Genomic DNA, 19,591 nt, shown 5'->3' with positions numbered 1-19,591 from the left:
ATCCTTTTGGATCTCAATTTTTATTTTTTCTTTTTGAGACAGTCTTAGTCAGTCACTCGGGCTGGAGTACAATTGCACGATCACAGCTCACTGCAACCTCCGCCTCTGGGTTCAAGCGATTCTCCTACCTCAGCCTACTGAGTAGCTGAGACCACAGGTGCCCACCACCACTCTCACCTAATTTTTTTTTTTAAACTAAGTTTCACTCTTTTTTTTTTTTTTTTTTTTGAGACGGAGTCTCGCGCTGTCGCCCAGGCTGGAGTGCAGTGGCGCGATCTCGGCTCACTGCAAGCTCCGCCTCCTGGGTTCACGCCATTCTCCCGCCTCAGCCTCCGAGTAGCTGGGACTACAGGCGCCCGCCACCTCACCCGGCTAGTTTTTTTTTTTTGTATTTTTAGTAGAGACGGGGTTTCACCGTGTTAGCCAGGATGGTCTCGATCTCCTGACCTCGTGATCCGCCCGTCTCGGCCTCCCAAAGTGCTGGGATTACAGGCGTGAGCCACCGCGCCCAGCCAAGTTTCACTCTTGTTGCCCAGGCGGGAATGCAGTGATGCGATCTAGGCTCCCTGTAGCCTCTGTCTCCCAGGTTCAGGCAATTCTCCTGCCTCAGCCTCCTGAGTAGCTGGGATTACAGGCATCCACCACCATGCCTGACTAATTTTTGTATTTTTAGTAGAGATGGGGTTTCACCATGTTGGCCAGGCTGGTCTCGAAATCCTGACCTCAGGTGATCCACCTACCTCGGCCTCCCAGTGTGCTAGGATTATACACGTGAGCCACCGCGCCCAGCCATGCTTGAATTATTACAGTGGGTTCCTAACTGGTCTCCCTGTTTCTTCCATGGACCTCCCCACAGTTTATTCTCAGCACAGTAGCCGGTGTGATCTTATAACACTATGTGAGATCATGCCACATCTCTGCCAGGGTGATCATGTAAAAATGTAAGTTAGATGGTTACTTCTTCGCCTCCATCTCTCTGGGGGCTCCATCTCAGAGTAAAAGCCAAAATGGCCTTCATGACCATCCCTGCTCTGGCCCCAACCTTGGCTCTATCAACTCTAGACACTGGCTCCTCCTCTCTCTGTATTGTCAGTCCTGCTCCTCCCTCAGGACCTTTGCATATGCTGTTCCTTCTGCTTGGAAGCTCTTCCTTTTGCTATCCCCAAGGCTCAGCCCCACCCCTCCTGCAATTCTTTTTTTTTTTTTTTTTTTTTTTTAGATGGAGTCTCACTCTATCACCTATCACCCAGGCTGGAGTGCAGTGGTGTGATCTTGGCTCACTGCAACCTCTGCCTCCCAGGTTCAAGCAATTCTCTGCCTCAGCCTCCCAAGTAGCTGGGATTACAGGCGCCCACCACCATCCCTGGCTAATTTTTGTATTTTTAGTAGAGACAGTGTTTAACCCTCTTGGTCAGGCTGGTCCTAAACTCCTGACCTCGTGATCCACCTGCCTCGGCCTCCCAAAGTGGTGGGATTACAAGTGTGAGCCACCCCGCCCAGTGAAGTCTTCTGTTTTTGAGATGGAGTCTCACTGTCGCCCAGGCTGGAGTGCAGTGGCGCAAGCTCAGCTCACTGCAACCTCTACCTCCCGAGTTCAAGCAATTCTCCTGCTTCAGTCTCCCGAGTAGCTGGCATTACAGGCACCCGCTACCATATCTGGCTAATTTTTGTATTTTTAATAGAGACAGGATTTCCCTGTGTTGGCCAGGCTAGTCTCAAACTCCTGACCTCCAGTGATCCATCTGCTTAGGCCTTCCAAAGCGCTAGGATTACAGGCGTGAGCGACTATGCCTGGCCCACTCCTGCGTCTTTGTTCAGTTGTTAACTTCTTAGATCTTACTTTGTATCTCCCCACTCCTCATTTTTCTCTATAGCAATTCACACCCTCTAATCTTTCCTTGTTTTTGTCTGTATCCCTCATTAGGATGTCAGTTTTGGTTGGGTGTGGTGACAGAAGGTGACAGAATGAGACTCTGTCACAAAAAAAGAAAAAGAAGAATGCCAGCTTAATGAGGTCAGGAGTTTTTGTCAGTTTCATTCACTGCTGAATCCCCAGAGCCTGATCGTGGCGCATGGGAGGTGCTTAATAAAGGTTAACAAATGAATGAAGGAGACACCTGGAGCCTGGAGAGAAGTGAGTTGCTCAAGGTCATAGCCATCAAGAACGAATGGCTTTCATCTTAGAACGAATAAAGCGCTGAGTCCACAGCTCCGGCCCAAGGTCCTTCTCACAGTTGTGCCAGGTACTGGACCTCACGCCCAGGACAGAGCCAAGGGGTACTCCAACCTCAGGGAGTGCCTCTCGGACTCTGCCAAGACCAAGGTGCTCACACGACCAAGTCCGGGGGCCGCCATGAAAGAGGAGCAGGAACGGGGAGCCTGGAGATATCGGTGCCACAGTCCCGCATGGGTGGAGGACAAGGCAGCCGTGGCCAAGGCCGGGAACCATCTCCCCTCCCACCCCTCCAGCTGCCTGAGTGCAGGCATGACAGACAGTGGCTGGGCCCAGAAGCCCGACCCTCTGGGGCTGGGGGAGAGGCTTGCAGTTCCCATCAGCTGCTGCGGGTCGCCCCAGCACCAAGGGGAGCTTCACTATGGCCCACGCTCCCTTCCTGGTGTTGACCCCAACCCAGCAGGGAGCAGCCTGTCCAAGTACAGGCTCTGCCTCCTTGCGCCCTCTGGTGGCCACACTGGTTAGCGCCAGAGGGGAACGCAGGATCTCCCCCAGCCCCTCCCAGGGGGTTCCTCTTCCCCTAAGTCAAGGTTTCAGCTGCACAAGAGATGATCCAAAGAGCTGGGGGATATCAGCAGCCCTTGGACTGGCTGGGCCCACCCTGACCAGCAAGGTGAGGCTGGTAATGACTTCGGGGATGACTACATCCGCCCCACTGGGTGAGCACTCACTGTGGGCCAGACTCAGGCCAGGCCACTCTATACCCAACCAGCCACAATGACCAAAGAGTAGACTAAGGCCCAGGGAAGGGATGACACCCACCCAAGATCACCCAGCACGGAGGCGATGCTGGATCGGCCTGACTCCTTGCCTGTCCTCCCGTCTCTCTCCCTCTAATTGCTCAACCATAGATCAGGAAGCCTCCTCCCATGCCAGCTGAGATACAGAGGCTCAGCCATGAGTTAAAAAATATGAAGTAAAAATATAAAAATTAGCTGGGCGAGGGGGCGCATGCCTGTAATCCCAGCTACTAGGAAGGCTGAGGCAGGAGAATCACTTGAACCCAAGAGGCGGAGGCTGCAGTGAGCTGAGATCGCGCCACTGCACTCCAGCCTGGGTGACAGAGTGAGACTCCATCTTAAAAACAAACAAATATATATATACATATATAAAGTGGCAGGGTGCAGTGGCTCACGGCCTCTCATCCCAGCACGGTGGGAGGCCAAGGTGGGTAGATTGAGCCCAGGAGTTTGAGACCAGCCTGGGCAACATGCAAAACCCAGGCTCTACAAAAAAATACAAAATAAAATTTAGCCAGGCGTGGTGGCACCTGCCTGTGGTCCAGCTATGTGGGAGACTGAAGCAGGAGGATCGCTTGAGCCCAGGAGGTTGAGGCTGCAGTGAGCTGGGTTTGCGCCACTGCACTTCAGCCTGGGCAATGGAGGGAGACCCTGTGTCTATATATATATACACACACACACATATGTGTATATATATTTAAAGTGCAAATGGCTTTTATTGAGGGCCTACTGTGTGCTGGGCAACAAGTCTGCAAGGGTCGTCCTCTACCTCTCTGTACTTTGCACTGGCCAGGGAGGAGGGTGCTGGGGAGACCTAAACATCAAGCTGGGGGAGGGTGCTGAGGTGGAGGTAGAAGGGGGCAGAGGGGTCCCTCAGCTGAGTCCTTAGGGAGGGAAGGGCGCATGGGGTATGCCCAGCTTGAAACAGAAGGCTGGGGCCCACCAGGCCCTGAATCAGGCCAGGCAGGGTCAAGGGGCCTGGAAGTCCTGTTCCTTTGCGGTGAGACCTTTAGGGAATGGGATCCATCTCTGAGTGGTTTCTCCTGATGAAAGACAGGTCCAGAGGGCAGAGTGGCCATGCCCAAGGTGGTGGCCAGGTCTGACTGGATCTGCGGTCCCTGCCAACAACCTCCTCCTCTGCTCTCTGGGCAGTAGTGGCCTGCTCCTGGGCACTCCTTTGCAGTCATCACCCGGACCTGGTGGGACAGGAGGAGCAGGAAGAGAAAGAGAATTAGACAGAATCAGAGAGAGACAGATACCGACAGATATAGGAAAACAGAGGCAGAGACAGGCAGAGAGAGGAAGAGCTAGAAAGGGATGCAGAGACAGCGGAAGGTACAATTAGAGGCAGACACAGAGGCCAGGCAGAGTGGGTCATGCCTGTAATCCCCAGCACTTTGGGAGACTGAGACAGCCAGATCATTTGAGGTCAGGAGTTGAAGACCAGACTGGCCAACATGGTGAAACCCCGTCTCTACTAAAAATACAAAAGGCCAGGTGTGGTGGCTCACGCCTGTAATCCCAGCACATTGGGAAGCCGAGGCGGGCAGATCACCCGAGGTCAGGAGTTCAAGACCAGCCTGGCTGACATGATGAAACCCTGTCTCTACTAAAAATACAAAATTTAGCTGGGCGTGGTGGCGGGCGCCTGTAGTCCCAGCTACTCGGGAGGCTGAGACAGGAGAATTGATTGAACCCAGGACGCGGGAGGCAGAGGTTGTAGCGAGCTGAGATCATGCCACTGCACTCCAGCCTAGGCGACAGAGCAAGACTCCATCTCAAAATAAGTAAATAAATAAAAATAAAAATACAAAAATTAGCCAGGCCTGGTGGTGGGTGCCTATAATCCCAGTTACTAGGGAGGCTGAGGCAGGAGAATTGCTTGAGCCCGAGAGGTGGAGGTTGCAGTGAGCCAAGATCACACTACTGCACTCCAGCCTGGGCAACAGAGCGAGACTCCGTCTCAAAAAAAAAAAAAACAAAAAAAAACATGGCCGGGCACAGTGGCTCACACCTGTAATCCTAGCACTTTGGGAGGCTGAGGCGGGTGGATTATGAGGTCAGGAGATCGAGACCATCCTGGCTAACACGGTGAAACCCCGTCTCTACTAAAAATACAAAAAAAAATTAGCTGGGCATGGTGGCGGGCGCCTGTAGTCCCAGCTACTTGGGAGGCTGAGGCATGAGAATAGCGTGAACCTGGGAGGCGGAGCTTGGAGTGAGCCGAGATCCGGCCACTGCACTCCAACTTGGGTGACAGAGTGAGACACCGTCTCAAAAAAAAAAAAAGGACACAAAGGCAAAGCTAGAGATGGAGAGAGGGAGAGAGAAGGCTGAGAAGGGGGAAAACAACCCCAGATATAGTCACGCCATCAAAGGGAAGAGCAAGCCAAGGTCTATGCATCCTCACCTAGAGCTCATCTCGAGGCTGGGGTTGGAGGCTGTGCCCACTGCTGCCAGCCATGTCCAGGCGAGGGCTGCGCAGGGTCTTTTGGGAGCCACTCCAGCTGATGAGGCGGCCGCTGTCGTCATCCCATGGAGAGGAAGTCTCCGTGTCACTGAGCCACTCAGCGTCCCCGGCATAGTGGGTAGGGGCAGCAAGCAGGGGCCGGGCGGAGAAGGCTACCAGGTCCCTCGGCCAGAAGTGTGCCTTGTACTGCTCGCTGTAAGGTGAGAGGACAGCTCAGGAGGACTGAGGCGGGCCCCTACTCCGCGCTCACACGCCTGCCTGGAGCCAGGCACCTTGCCTGCCCAAAGCACCTCACTCCCCGTCATCTAGTCCTCACAACAGCCCTGAGCAGTGGCACTTCTACTATCTCCATTTTCCAGATGAAGAAATGGAGGCTGAGAACAGCGAAGTCATTTGATTAAAAACTGCATGCAGCCGGGCGCGGTGGCTCATGCTTGTAATCCCAATACTTCGGGAGGCCGATCACCTGAAGTCGGGAGTTCGAGACTAGCCTGACCAACATGGCAAAACCCCATCTCTACCAAAAATACAGTGGCTCACGCCTGTAATCCCAGCACTCAAGTGATCAAGCGGATCACTTGAGGTCAAGGAGTTCGACACCAGCCTGGCCAACACGGAAAAACCCCCGTATCTACTAAAAAATACAAAAAAGTTAGCTGAGTGTGCTGGCGGGCACCTGTAATCCCAGCTACCCAGGAGGCTGAGGCAGGAAAATCACTTGAACCTGGGAGGCGGAGGTTGCAGTGAGCCAAGATCGCGCCACTGCACTCCAGCCTGGGCAACAGAGCAAGATTCCAATTCAAAAATAAATAAATAAATAAATAATAGCAGGATGTGGTGGCATTTGCCTGTAATCCCAGCTACTTGGGAAGCTGAGGCAGGAGAATTGCTTGAACCTGGGAGGCAGAGGGTGCAGTGAGTCCAAATCACGCCACGGTATTCTAGCCCCGGCAACAGAGCAGGACTCCATTTAAAAAAAAAAAAAGCCTGCGTGCGCTGCGCAAAATACACACCGAGATTGTTCTGACTCTAAGGTTAGGCTGAGCCACTCCTTGGTGACCTGGGCCAATGACTTGGCCTTGCCAGTCCCAGTCTCCCCATCTGCCCGGTGAGGGGACTTCCTACTGATTGAGGTGAGTTCCCGGAGGGGACGCCCCTGCCCTGCCATGCCCGGCCCCCATCAGAGTCTCACTTGGGGTGCTGGTCGAACATGATGGGCAGGAACTCGTCCACAGGTAGCATGCGGCGTAGAGGCTGTGAGGCCAGCAGCTTGCGGGCGCCCGCCAGGCTCAGGGCGTAGGCCAGCGTCCAGTAGGAGTACCCGGCCACCACCAGGCCCGGCAGCCCCTCCACGGCTGCCTCCTTCTCAGGGTTCACCTGTTTCCGCCCGAGGTAGCTGAAAGTGACACCAAGGGGCCCAGGACTCTCTTAGGTCCTGGGTATCATGAGACCCCCCACCCCGCACCCGTTCCTTCAGGGCCAGGCTCTTGGGGGAGGGGCTGGCCAGGGTCCCAGGCAGGAAAAGGCAGACTCCGGAGGCCCACCCCGCCCCCCTGTCCCTGAGGGCGCAGGCTGCCTACATCAGGTCCCATGGCAGTTTTTCTGCCTCCACATCCTCCATCAGCCGCTCCAGCCTCCCCCTGAAGTTGCTCTCAAAGCGCACGTCATCCTCAAACACCAGGACCTGGGACAGGCCCCTCGCAACCACCTGTGATACACGATGGGGTGGGAGATGGCTCTTCAGAGTTCAGCTGTCCCCTCCCTCCACGCTGCAGCCCACAGCCTCTCCCTGGCCTCGGTTGGCCTGGCCACGTCATGCAGTTGCCCCAAAGCCTGCTGGGGGCCCCACTGCCCGGGACCTGAAATCCCAACCTCACTCTGGCATCTGAGGCTCTCCAGATAGAATCATGATGGTAACCATGGCCCCTGCCACATTCCCTGAGTGCTACTGTACCCCAGGGCTGTGCCACTGCGTATCTCCAGGGGCCCTCAGGAGGCAGGAAATGACGATCCTCAACTGCAGGAGGGAGGAGGACACGCAGAAATGGGAGACTGCCTGTCCAAGGACACACAGCCAGGAGGTGGCGGAGCTGGGATACGAACCCGCATCTGCTGAACACCAGGGCCCAGATGGCCACTTTGGCCTTCTGCAATTTTCTTTTCTTTTTTTTCTTTCTTTCTTTCTTTTCTTTTCTTTTCTTTTTTTTTTTTTTTTTGAGACAAAGCTTCACTCTTGTTGCCCAGACTGGAGTGAAATGGCCTCCCAAGTCAGGGGGCTGCATGGAAGAGGAGCAGGAACGGTGGAGGGCAAGGCAGCCATGGCCAAGGCCAGGAGCCATCTCCCCTCCCACCCCTCCAGCTGCCTGAGTGCAGGCATGACAGACAGGGGCTGGGCCCAGAAGCCCGACCCTCTGGGGGCTGGGGAGAGGCTTGCAGTTCCCACCAGAAGATGGTCTCGGCTCACTGCAACCTCCGCCTCCCGGGTTCAAGTGATTCTCCTGCCTCAGCCTCCCAAGCAGCTGGGATTACAGGTGCCCGCCACCACACCGGGCTAATTTGTGTTTTTTGTTTGTTTGTTTGTTTGTTTGTTTGTTTTTGTTTTTTTTTTTTTTTTGAGACGGAGTCTCGTTCTGTCGCCCAGGCTGGAGTGCAGTGGCCGGATCTCAGCTCACTGCAAGCTCCGCCTCCTGGGTTCACACCATTCTCCCGCCTCAGCCTCCCAAGTAGCTGGGACCACAGGCGCCCGCCACCTCGCCCGGCTAATTTTTTGTATTTTTTAGTAGAGACGGGGTTTCACCGTGTTAGCCAGCATGGTCTCGATCTCCTGACCTCGTGATCCGCCCGTCTCGGCCTCCCAAAGTGCTGGGATTACAGGCTTGAGCCACCGCGCCCGGCCTAATTTGTGTATTTTTAGTAGAGACAAGGTTTCACCATGTTGGCCAGACTGGTCTTGAACTCCTGACCTCGTGATCTGCCCGCCTCAGCCTCCCAACGTGCTGGGATTACAAGCATGAGTCACCGCACCTGGCCTGGCCTCCTGCTATTTTCTTTCTTTTTTTTTTTTTTTTTTTGAGGTGGAGTTTCGCTCTTGCTCAGGCTGGAGTAAAGTGGCATGATGACTCACTGCAACCTCCACCTCCCCCGTTCAAGCAATTCTCCTGCCTCAGCCTCCCGAGTAGCTGGGTGGGATTCTAGGCATCTGCTACCATGCCCGGCTAATTTTTGTATTTTTAGTAGAGACGGGGTTTCACCATGTTGACCAGGCTGGTCTCGAACTCTTGACCTCAGGCGATCCACCCGCCTCGGCCTCCCAAAGTGCTGGGATTACAGGCGTGAGCCACTGCGCCCGGCCTCTCCTGCTATTTTCTAAAGGAAGCTGGGCTGGGTGGGGATTGGGAAGACCCCAGCCCCGAATATCCCAAATAAAAAGTACTTTCGATAACTTTTGGAAAAGTTACTTCAGAATAACTTTCGGAAAACTACTTTTGATAACTTCTGTGAAAAGAAAAGGAAATCAGCTCAGAAATTAGTGAAGCCAGGAGCGCTGGCTCATGCCTATAATCCCAGCACTTTTGGAGGCTGAGGTGGGTGGAATCACTTGAGCTCAGGAGTTCGAGACCAGCCGCCTAGCCAACATGGCGAAACCTTGTCTCTACAAAAAATACAAAATTTAGCTGGGTGTGGTGGTGCGCGCCTGTAGTTTCAGATACTTGAGGGGCTAAGGTGGGATAATTGTTTGAGCCCAGGAGGTCCGGGCTGTGGTGAGCCACTGCACTCCTGCCTGGGTGCCAGAACAAGACCCTGTCTCAAAAAAAAAGTAGTGAACCATGTTCTGAGATGGTAAAAAAGTCAACATAGGTTGAGCGTGGTGGCTCATGCCTGTAATCCCAGCACTTTGGGAGGCCAAGACGGGCAGATCACCTGAGATTAGAAGTTAGCTGGGCGTGGTGGCAGGTGCCTGTAATCCCAGCTACTCAGGAGGCTGAGGCAGGAGAATCGCTTGAACCCAGGAGGTAGTGGTTGCAGTGAGCCAAGACTGCACCACTGCATTCCAGCCTGGGCGACAGAACAATTCTCCAGCTCAGGAAAAAAAAAAAAAAAACACCCCATAATGCTCACATACACATGCACATATATTTGGCTATAGCAGAGAATAAAAACAAGGAATCCATGTCCCATCTCCTGGAGGGGCTGCCCTTGGAGGGCTTAGTTCCCCTGTTCTCTCCAGCCGTGTCCAGCAACCTCTCCTCTGCGCTCACACTCCCAGCCCCTGGGCTGAGGCTTCCTGGCCAAGTACTGAGCACATGCTGAGTCCCAGGCTTCCTTCTTTCTGCTCCTAAACACCTTCCTGCCTCAGGACCTTGGCACCCACTGTTCTCTGCCTAGAAGGCCTTTCTCCCTGCCCCTCAATGGCGACACCGACTCTGACCTCTCCCACACCAGGTGCCTTTTTTTGAGGCCGGTCAGCTCTATCCTGAGCTGGAGTCACGGTGGCGGTCTCTGCTCACTGCAAGCTCAGCCTCCACGAGGTTCACGCCATTCTCCTGAGAAACAAGCCTCACGTGCTTCTGGGACTGGTATTCGCCACCTCGCCAGAAGCTAGTTTTTGTACTTTTTTTTTTTTTTTTTTTTTTTTTTTTTTTTTTTTTTGAGGCAGTCTGGCTGTGTCGCCAGGGAGTGCAGTGGCGGATCTCAGCCATTGCAAGCTCCGCCTCGAGGTTTTTACGCCATTCTCCTGCCTCAGCCTCAGTAGCTGGGACTACAGGCCCACCACCTCGCCCGGCTAGTTTTGTATTTTTAGTAGAGCGGGGTTTCACCGTGTTAGCCAGGATGGTCTCGAACTCCTGACCTGCATTGATCAGCCGTCTCGGCCTCCCAAAGTGCTGGGATTACAGGCTTGAGCCACGGCGCCCGGCGTTTTTGTACTTACTTTTTAGTAGAGGCGGGGTTTCACCGTGTTAGCCAGGATGGTCACCGATCTCTGACGCTGATCCCGCCCGTCACTAGAGGCCTCCCAAAGTGCTAGGATTACAGGCTTGAGCCACCTTCCCGGCCCTGGGTGCAAAGTGGCCCACACCTCTCCCCTCCACTGCAAGCTTGGTTTTCTTGATTTTTTTCTTGGTTTCAGTAACCCCCCTCTGGTCCCTGAGCCCCAGGGGGATCCCTTTTTTGGAGGAAGGAGCAGATATGCATTGTTCCTGTCCTCCTCTGTGTTCTCAGAGCAGAATATCTCCTAGCACACAGTAGGTGCTTAAGAGAGACTGCAGAATGCAAACGGGTACCGCTTAGCGGTGCCCACTGGGGTGCTGAACACAGAGGAGATTGAAAGCTGCTGGCCAGGTTTTGATGCATATCTTCATTCATGCACTCGTTCACAGAGCAGTGAATAGAACAAACTGGCCCCGTTCTCCCCGAAGGCCGTGGGTGGAGGAAGCAGGCGCCCTCACCTCTTCCCAGATGGAGTAATGGCTGAGGAAGCAGCCCACCTCGCCCTTGGTCAGGGTGCGGCCTGAGTAGGGGTCCTGGTAGCCCGGGAGCAGGTCTACGCCGAGGCTCCTGATGGCACTGCTGTTGAGCATCCTGAGGGACACAGGTGTGATGGGTGAGGGGTGCCTGCCAGAGACCCCTCCAGAGGGGCCAGGCCTGTGCATGGTGGGGACGGTCACACTGGAGTCGGGTTTGAAGAAGGTTTCTGCCTTGTAACTCTTTTGTGTGACCTGAAGCTGTCAAGGGACTGGACCTGGGGAACTGGAGCCACTGTTGCCCAGGCTGGACTGCAGTGGCACCATCTCAGTTCACTGCAACCTCTACCTCCCCGGTTCAAGCAATTCTCCTGCCTCAGCCTCACAAGTAGCTGAGATTACAGGCACACACCACCACACCCGGCTAATTTTTTTTTTTTTTTTTTTTTTTTTTTTTTTTAGTAGAGACGGGATTTTACCATGTTGGCCAGGCTGGTCTCGAACTCCTGACTTCAGGTGATCTGCCCGCCTCAACCTCCCAAAGTGCTAGGATTACAGGCGTCAGCCACCACGCCCGGCCACCTCAGGAGTTCTGAGAGGATAACTATTAGGACGTGTCCTAATATGATAGGATGGGGGTTACCCTTGAGGAAAGGGTGGGATGGTAGGGGGCTGCCTGAGCGGGAGGCACTCTAAAGAATGTGGGAACATGAGAGATACTTCTTGGGCAGAGGCCCAAGCAAAGGATGGATAGCCTATGGTCAAGAGACCTCGGGGCACATGGTGTCTCACACCTGTAATCCCAGTGCTTTGGGAGGCCAAAGTGGGAGGATTGCTTGAAGCCAGGAGTTCAAGACCAGCCTGAGCAACAGAGAGAAACCCCATCTCTCCAAAAAAAAAAGTTTTTTTGAGACAGACTCTCACTGTTGTCGGCCCAGGCTGGAGTGCAACGGCACGATCTTGGCTCACTGCAACCTCTGTCTGCCTCCCGGGTTCCAGCAATTCTCCTGACTCAGTCTCCTGAGTAGCTGAGATTACAGGCGCCCACCACCACGCCCAGCTAATTTTTGCATTTTTAGTAGAGAGAGAAAAAAATTTTTTTTGAGAGAGTCTCGCTCTGTTGCCCAGGCTGGAGTGTAGTCATGTGATCTCGGCTCACTGCAAGCTCCGCCTCCCGGGTTCACGCCATTCTCCAGCCTCAGCCTCCTGAGTAGCAGGGACTACAGGCGCCAGCCACTATGCCTGGCTAACTTTTTGTATTTTTAGTAGAGACGGGGTTTCACCATGTTAGCAAGGATGGTCTCGATCTCCTGACCTCACGATCCACCCTCCTCGGCCTCCCAAAGTGCTGGGATCACAGGTGTGAGCCACCGTGCCCGGCGCTGCCAAAAAGTTTTTTTAATTAGCTGGGCATGGTGGTGCATGCCTGTAGTCCCAGTTACTCAAGAGGGTGAGGCAGGAGGGTCACTTGAGGCCAGGAGTTCAAGACCAGCCTAGGCAACAGAGTGAGACCCTGTCTCTATGAAAAAAAATTTTTTTTTTTAGCTAGGTGTGGTGATGCAAGCCTGTAATCACAGCTACTCAGATGGCTGATGGAGGAGAACCACTTAAAACCCGGGAGGCGGATGTTGCAGTGAGCCGAGATTGCGCCACCGCACTCCAGCCTGGGTGATAGAGCGAGACTCTGCCTCAAAAAAAAAAAAATTATTTTTAATTAGCTGGGTGTGATGGTGCACGCCTATAGTCCAGTTACTCAGAGGCTGAGGCAGGAGGATTGCTTGAACCCAGGAGTTTAAGGCTTCAGTGAGCCATGTTTGTGGCACTGCACTGCGCCCGGGTAACAGACGGAGACGCTGTCTCTAAAAAAAAAAACAGAGCTGAGCACTTGAAGCAAATAGCAGCAGACGACATATGGGGCCACAGGACCCCTGGTGGCTGGAGGAGCCTGGCCTCTGGATTCCCCAGGGGAACATGGCTGGCCTTTCCCGATCTCCGCCCACCAGGAACTCAAGTCCGGGATGGAGAGTAATAATACTGAAAATACCTAACCTTTGGAAACTTACTATGTGCCCAGCCCTGGCTAACTTCACTAAACCCACAAAACCCTAAGAGAAGGGCACAGTTATCTGCTATTTATACAAAAGGGCTGAGAGATGGGGGTAGCTGGCTGGAGGTCACACATTCAATAGCTGGTAGAGCTGGAACCCAGGCTGTGGAGCCTCAGCCACTGTGCTCGCCTCCTGTGGTGAGCAGCGGGAGGGTGGCTTCTCCCACGTGTGCCTGCTCTGAAACTCCCTGACCGAGTATTACTCAGACCCTATTTGGATACTTCCTGGGACAAGAAACTCATTCAACCTGTCTGCTTTTCCCAGTCCTAGGGGGCTTGGAGATGGACCACATTGCTCCCCCAAGAGCTCAGGGCCCCATCCCAGGCAGCCTCACCGGCCGTCCACAGCGTCCACCACCCGCCCAGAGATCTCCATCTCCCAGAGCGAGGCGAGCATGCGTTCTCGACGGTCAGGCCTGCGAGCCAGGCTGATGACAAAGACCTGGAGGAGGCAGGGGGTGGGTGGTAAGTGCAGGGGAGAGGGAGGGGAGGGCCCATTCACCTCCTAACAGCGAGCCCACAGGCTCGGGGACTTACCTCATCAAACCCTATCTTGCTGGGCCTCTTGGAGGGCCGAGTCACATGAGCTGAGGCCTGCATGGGGGGGCCGTCCACTGCAAAGGGAAGTAGACCCCAAGCATGAGTCCCTACTGACTCCTGTTAGCAGTCACCCTGAAGTCCTAGCCCCCAGCCTCATTCCTGCCCCCAGCCCGGCAGAACACCCCACAGGCTGGGCCCTCAGAGATCACAAGATCCACCTGTCCCCATTGTAGGGATGTGAGACTGAGGCCCAACAGGGAAAGGGACTTTCTCAGAGTCATGGAACGACTCAGGGGTAAGGCTGGAACCCCAAGGCCAATGCCCGCTCCAGTACAGGGCCTAAGGAAAGGGGCATCATGGGGAGGCAGGAAGCCCTGGCAGCAGGCGGGTGGAACAGTTCCCCAGCCCTCACCTAGTGCTTCTAAGATCAGGTGGATGAAGTTGACCCTCTCGTCTTCCAGCCCCTGGTGGGATTTCACGGGCACATTGATGTACCCATAACGGTGCTCATTGCACACGTGGACTGCGACCCCTGCAGAGACAGGTTGAGTGAGAGCTACAGTGGAGTGGGGGGGCTCTCAGAACCCAGCTGAGAGGTCCTAGGCCCAGCAATGCCAGTTACCCGTATCGGTCTTCTCTGGGACTCAGTTTCCCCACCTGTAGGACCAGAGGGAGAAAGGGCTTGGCTCACACAATATCTAAGGGGTCATTCTGCTGAGATGGTTCATTCATTCAATATACCTGTCCAGGGCACCCACTGGAGTCAGGGTTACGGCAGTGAGCAAGACTGAGTCCCTGCCCTCAGGGTATCAAGGTGAGGCAGGAGCAGGCAAACTCCCACCCACCACAGCCATAGGATGGCAGTGAGCCCCACTGCTCTGTTCTCTAAATCCCCCCATCTCTCCCGATCCCCACCACCCCACCTAGATCCAAGGGCCATCACCTTTTCCCCAGACCCCTCCACTTCACCCCACACCCTCTGGGGCTCCCTTCCACAGTATCTTTCACCTGGCAGCCAGAGTGGCCTTCCCCGGGCTTCAATATTTGTCACTTTTTTTTTTTTTTGAGACGGAGTGTCGCTCTGTCGCCCAGGCTGCAGTGCAGTGGCTCATTGCAAGCTACGCCTCCCAGGTTCACGTCATTCTCCTGCGTCAGCCTCCCTAGTGGTTGGGACTACAGGCACCCGCCACCACGCCCAGCTAATTTTTTGTATTTTTAGTAGAGACGGGGTTTCACCATGTTAGCCAGGATAGTCTCGATCTCCTGACCTAGTGATCTGCCCGCCTCGGTGTGATCTTGGCTCATTACAACCTCTGTCTCCCGGGTTCGAGTGATTCTCCTGCCTCAGCCTCCTGAGTAGCTGTGAATACAGGTGTGCGCCACCACACCTGGCTAATTTTTGTATTTTCAGTAGAGATGGGGTTTCACTATGTTGGCCAGGATGGTCTCGAACTCCTGGCCTGAAGTGATCCACCGCCCCCCTAGGCCACCCAAACTGTTGGGATTACAGATGTGAGCCACTGCACCTGGCCAATATTTGTTACCTTTATTATAACTATCCTCAGGGGCAGGCACACGGTGCCAATTAAAAAGCTAACCCAGGCGGGGCACAGTAGCTCACGCCTGTAATCCCAGCACTTTTGGAGGCCCAGGCAGGCAGATCACTTGAGGTCAGGAGTTCAAGACCAGCTTGGCCAACATGGTGAAACTCCATCTCTACTAAAAATACTAAAATTAGCTGGGTGTGGTGGTGGCTGCCCGTAATCCCAGCTACTTGGGAGGCTGAGGCAGGAGAATCACTTGAACCTGGGAGGCAAAGGTTGCAGTGAGCCAAAGTCACACCACTGCACTCCAGCCTGGGTGACAGAGCAAGACTCTGTCTCAAAAGCAAACAAACAAACAAAAAACAAATGAAAGCTGACCCTATTCCCAGCATCGAGCACAAAGCTTGGCCCAGAGCAGGGATATAATAGCTGGCTGTTAGAGACTGAATTCCTTCAAATCATTGACCGATTAACAAGGGCTGTCGCTTGAAGCAGGGATAGCACATGAAAAATAACAGAATGCTTTTGTTTTCGCTTGTGTTTTCCCCTCCAATTGTTTCACCTTCACTCACTTTTTCCACTTGATAAGATTTCTTCTTGCATGTCTGCACACTGCAGATTTCTCCAGCACAAAACAAAGAATCACAACACCCTCCTTACCGGCTGCCACTAATTACTTAATTAAATCGTCACCTCTAATTTACCCTGACCACCTGCAAAGTTCTTCTCCGTGCACCAGATAGTCTTCAAGGTCAGAATTACACATTCTCTGCAGCCTTCTCAAGAGCTTCACTCCAACATGAGTGTCTCCACTCCTCCCTCTCATCCACAGGACTGGATTTTTTTTTTTTTTTTTTTTTTTTGAGACGGAGTCTCGCTCTGTCACCCAGGCTGGAGTGTAGTGGCGCGATCTCGGCTCACTGTAAGCTCTGCCTCCCACGTTCATGCCGTTCTCCTGCCTCAGCCTCCCAAGTAGCTGGGACTATAGGCACCCACCACCATGCTCGGCAAATTTTTTGTATTTTTAATAGAGACCGGGTTTCACCGTGTTAACCAGGATGGTCTCCCTCTCTTGACCTCGTGATCCACCTGCTTTGGCCTCCCAAAGTGCTGAGATTACAGGCATGAGCCACCGCACCCGGCCAGGATTGGATTTATTCCATTCACACCCAAACACTTTCTCTTTTTTTTTTTTTTTTTTGAGGCAGGGTCTCATCCTGTGTTGCCCAAGGTGGAGTACAGTGGCATGATCACAGCTTACTTCAGTCTCAACCTCCTGGGCTCAAGCGATCCTCCTGCCTCAGCCTCCCAAGAAGCTGGGACTACAGATGTGGGCCAACACACCAGGTTAATTTTTAAATTTTCCTGTAGAGATGGGGTCTCGCAGCCAGGGGTGGTGGCTCACACCTGTAATCGTAGCACTTTGGGAGCTGAGGGGGCAGATCACCTGAGCCCAGGAGTTCAAGACCAGCCTGAGCAACACGGCAAAACCCCATCTCTATGAAAAATACAATAATTAGCTAGGCATGGTAGTGTGCACCTGTGGTCCCAGCTACTCGGGAAGCTGAGGTGGGGAGGTCAACACTGCAGTGAGCTGAGATTGTGCCACTGCACTCCAGCCTGGGCCATAGAGCAAGACTCCATCTCAAAAAAAAAAAAAAACGCTGGGTTGGGCTCGGTGGCCCACGCCTGTAATCCCAGCACTTTGGGAGGCTGAGGCAGGCAGATCACCTGAGTTCGGGAGTTCGAGAACAGCCTGACCAACACGGAGAAACCCCGTCTCTACTGAAAACACAAAATTACCCAGGCGTGGTGGTGCATGCCTGTAATCCCAGCTACTTGGGAGGCTGAGGCAGGAGAATTGCTTGAACTCAGAAGACAGAGGTTGCAGTGAGCCAAGATCATGCCATTGCACTCCAGCCTGGGCAACAAGAGCAAAACTCCATCTCAAAAAAAAAAAAAAAAAGGCAGAAAAGTGATGAGGTCTTGCTATATTGTCCAGGCTGGTCTCGAACTCCTGAGCTCAAGTGATTTCCCCTCTAGCCTCAGCTTCCCAAGACTTTGAAATTAAGGTCTGAGTCACCTTGCCTGGCCATACCCAAACTCTTTTTAGTAACTTTCATCTTAAAAGTAACTACTAGCCGGGCACGGTGGCTCATGTCTGTAATCCCAGTACTTTGGGAGGCCGAGTCGGGTGGATCACAAGGTCAGGAGTTCGAGACCAGCCTGGCTAACATGGTGGTCAGGCGCAGTGGCTCAAGCCTGTAATCCCAGCACTTTGGGAGGCCAAGGGGGGCGGATCACGAGGTCAGGAGGTCAAGACCATCCTGGCTAACACGGTGAAACCCCGTCTCTACTAAAAAATACAAAAAACTAGCCGGGCAAGGTGGCGGGCGCCTGTAGTCCCAGCTACTCGGGAGGCTGAGGCAGGAGAATGGCATGAACCCGGGAGGCGGAGCTTGCAGTGAGCTGAGATCCAGCCACTGCACTCCAGCCTGGGTGACAGAGCGAGACTCCGTCTCAAAAAAAAAAAAAAAGAAAAGAAACCCCCTGTCTTTACTAAAAATAAAAATAAAAAAAATTAGCCGGGCATGGTGGCACACACCTGTAGTCCTAGCTACTCAGGAGGCTGAGGCAGGAGAATACCTTGAACCTGGGAGGTGGAGGTTGCAGTGAGCCGAGATCGCGCCACTGCACTCTAGCTTGGGCGACAGAGCAGGACTCCATCTTAAAAAAAAAAGGAGGCCAGGCATGGTGGCTCAAGCCTGTAATCCCAGCACTTTGGGAGGCTGAGACGGGTGGGTCACGAGGTCAGGAGATCGAGACTATCCTGGCTAACACGGTGAAACCCCGTCTCTACTAAAAAAATACAAAAAACTAGCCGGGCAAGGTGGCGGGCGCCTGTAGTCCCAGCTACTCGGGAGGCTGAGGCAGGAGAATGGCGTGAACTCGGGAGGCGGAGTTTTCAGTGAGCTGAGATCCGACCACTGCACTCCAGCCTGGGCGACAGAGTGAGACTCCGTCTCAAAAAAAAAAAAAAAGAAAAAAGAAAAAAAGTAACTACTGGCTGAGTAGTTACTGAGATCACACCTGTAATCCCAGCACTTTGGGAGGCCGGAGTGGCCTGATCACCTGAGCTCAGGAGCTTGAGACCAGCCTGGCCAACATGGCGAAAACCCATCTCTGCTAAAAACACAAAAATTAGTTGGGTGTGGTGGCGGGTGCCTGTAATCCCAGCTACTCGGGAAGCTGAAGCAGGAAATCATTTGAACCCAGGAGGCAGAGTTTGCAGTAAGCCAAGATCACACCAAAAAAAAAAGAGAGAGAGAGAGAGAAGAAAACTCATGACCCAAAGCTGTAAGTCAAGAGTTAACAGGATGAAATGCAGGGTAGAGAAAGGCATGGTAAGCAGCCAGAATAGCATGTGCAAAGGCGCAGAGGCATCCAAGGAATGTTCAAGGAGGGCTGGTCCTCACCAGCAGCCTGGCAGGCATAGGCGAAGACAATGATGTCATCGAAAGGCCAAGTGTAGTTGGGATGTGGGGGGTAGAAGGCAAGTTGGTCTGCCCCTTCAGCCCGCAGGGATACCAGGAAGGTGGAGTGGACCATGGGGACGCGGAAGCAGCCCCGGCGCTGGCGGTTCTTGGTGGGGAAGTACTCGGCTGTGCGGCGGTAGTAGCCCTGGGGAAAGGGGATGCTTTGGGCTGTAAGAGGGCTCCCCTGCCCCTGCCCACAGACCCCAAGGCCTTCAGGCTCTCTGCTCTCCACGTCCCTCCTTCCAGGACCTCAGTCCACCCAAGGCCCCCATCCTGGCCTCACCTGGGGGGTGATCCCACACCAGAAGTTGGAGTAGTAGGTCTGGGAGTCCAGCATTGGGGCCACCACTGGAAGCCCCTGCCCCATGAGAAGCCGCAGAGTCTGGTTGTTGGTCAGAATGTTGTCTGTGTCTGCAAACTTTGGGGAGGGGATGTCACAGGCTCCAGCCCTGCCAGGGCTGCAGCCCCCCAAAGAATTCACTAAGTGGTCCTGCCAGAGACCCAGCGTGGCTCCTAGGATCCAATGGGAATACTCTTACAGAGGTCTAACTCACTCAGTAGATCCCTTTCTGGACCAAGGCTCTAGTCTGGGGCACTGACTCAGGGATTCGGTCCCGAGATTATACCTGAGTTTGCTGATCTAAGACCTTTATCTGGGATCTGGCTTAGAAAACGGGTCCAAACACCTACTCTGAGCTCTAGTTCAGAGATCCAGGCTCAGTTTATACCCTGGGCTCCAGCCCACTAATCGAGGCTTAGTATATAGTATATACAATGGGATCTGTCTGAGGGGTCCAGGCTTAGTACCTAGTCTGAGCTTTTAACATAGGGATCCAATCTGAACATCTGGTCTGGGCTCTGGCCCAGATAGCCTGCTGAAGGACCCAGACTTCCGGTGGGTCAGTCACACCCAGATTTTTCTTTTTTTTTTTTTTTTTTGAGACTGAGTTTCACTCTTG

At 53.7% G+C, this 19,591-nt stretch overlaps 1 protein-coding gene across 6 annotated transcripts in view; it reads right to left on the bottom strand.

Annotated features, from left to right (window-relative positions):
* Nucleotides 1–3,665: 3,665 nt before the first annotated feature.
* Nucleotides 3,666–19,591, bottom strand: part of CERCAM (cerebral endothelial cell adhesion molecule) — a 31,716-nt gene continuing 15,790 nt past the window's right edge. For all 6 annotated transcript variants that reach the window (XM_031654576.1, XM_031654575.1, XM_031654574.1 and 3 more), the window contains 10 exons: nt 18,916–19,050; nt 18,573–18,777; nt 13,965–14,084; nt 13,550–13,626; nt 13,348–13,454; nt 10,891–11,023; nt 7,024–7,151; nt 6,636–6,839; nt 5,384–5,636; nt 3,666–4,169 (listed from right to left, as the gene is read on the bottom strand). In XM_031654576.1, the coding sequence (XP_031510436.1) occupies nt 5,384–5,636; nt 6,636–6,839; nt 7,024–7,151; nt 10,891–11,023; nt 13,348–13,454; nt 13,550–13,626; nt 13,965–14,084; nt 18,573–18,777; nt 18,916–19,050 (1,362 nt within the window). In that variant the 3' untranslated portion in view covers nt 3,666–4,169. The remainder of the gene's footprint in view (nt 4,170–5,383; nt 5,637–6,635; nt 6,840–7,023; nt 7,152–10,890; nt 11,024–13,347; nt 13,455–13,549; nt 13,627–13,964; nt 14,085–18,572; nt 18,778–18,915; nt 19,051–19,591) is intronic.

Source organism: Papio anubis, chromosome 13 (genome assembly GCF_008728515.1).
Source record: "Papio anubis isolate 15944 chromosome 13, Panubis1.0, whole genome shotgun sequence".
Taxonomy (NCBI): Eukaryota; Metazoa; Chordata; class Mammalia; order Primates; family Cercopithecidae; genus Papio; species Papio anubis.
The sequence above is the reverse complement of the archived record's forward strand: the minus strand, read 5'-3'. Positions and strand labels throughout refer to the sequence as shown.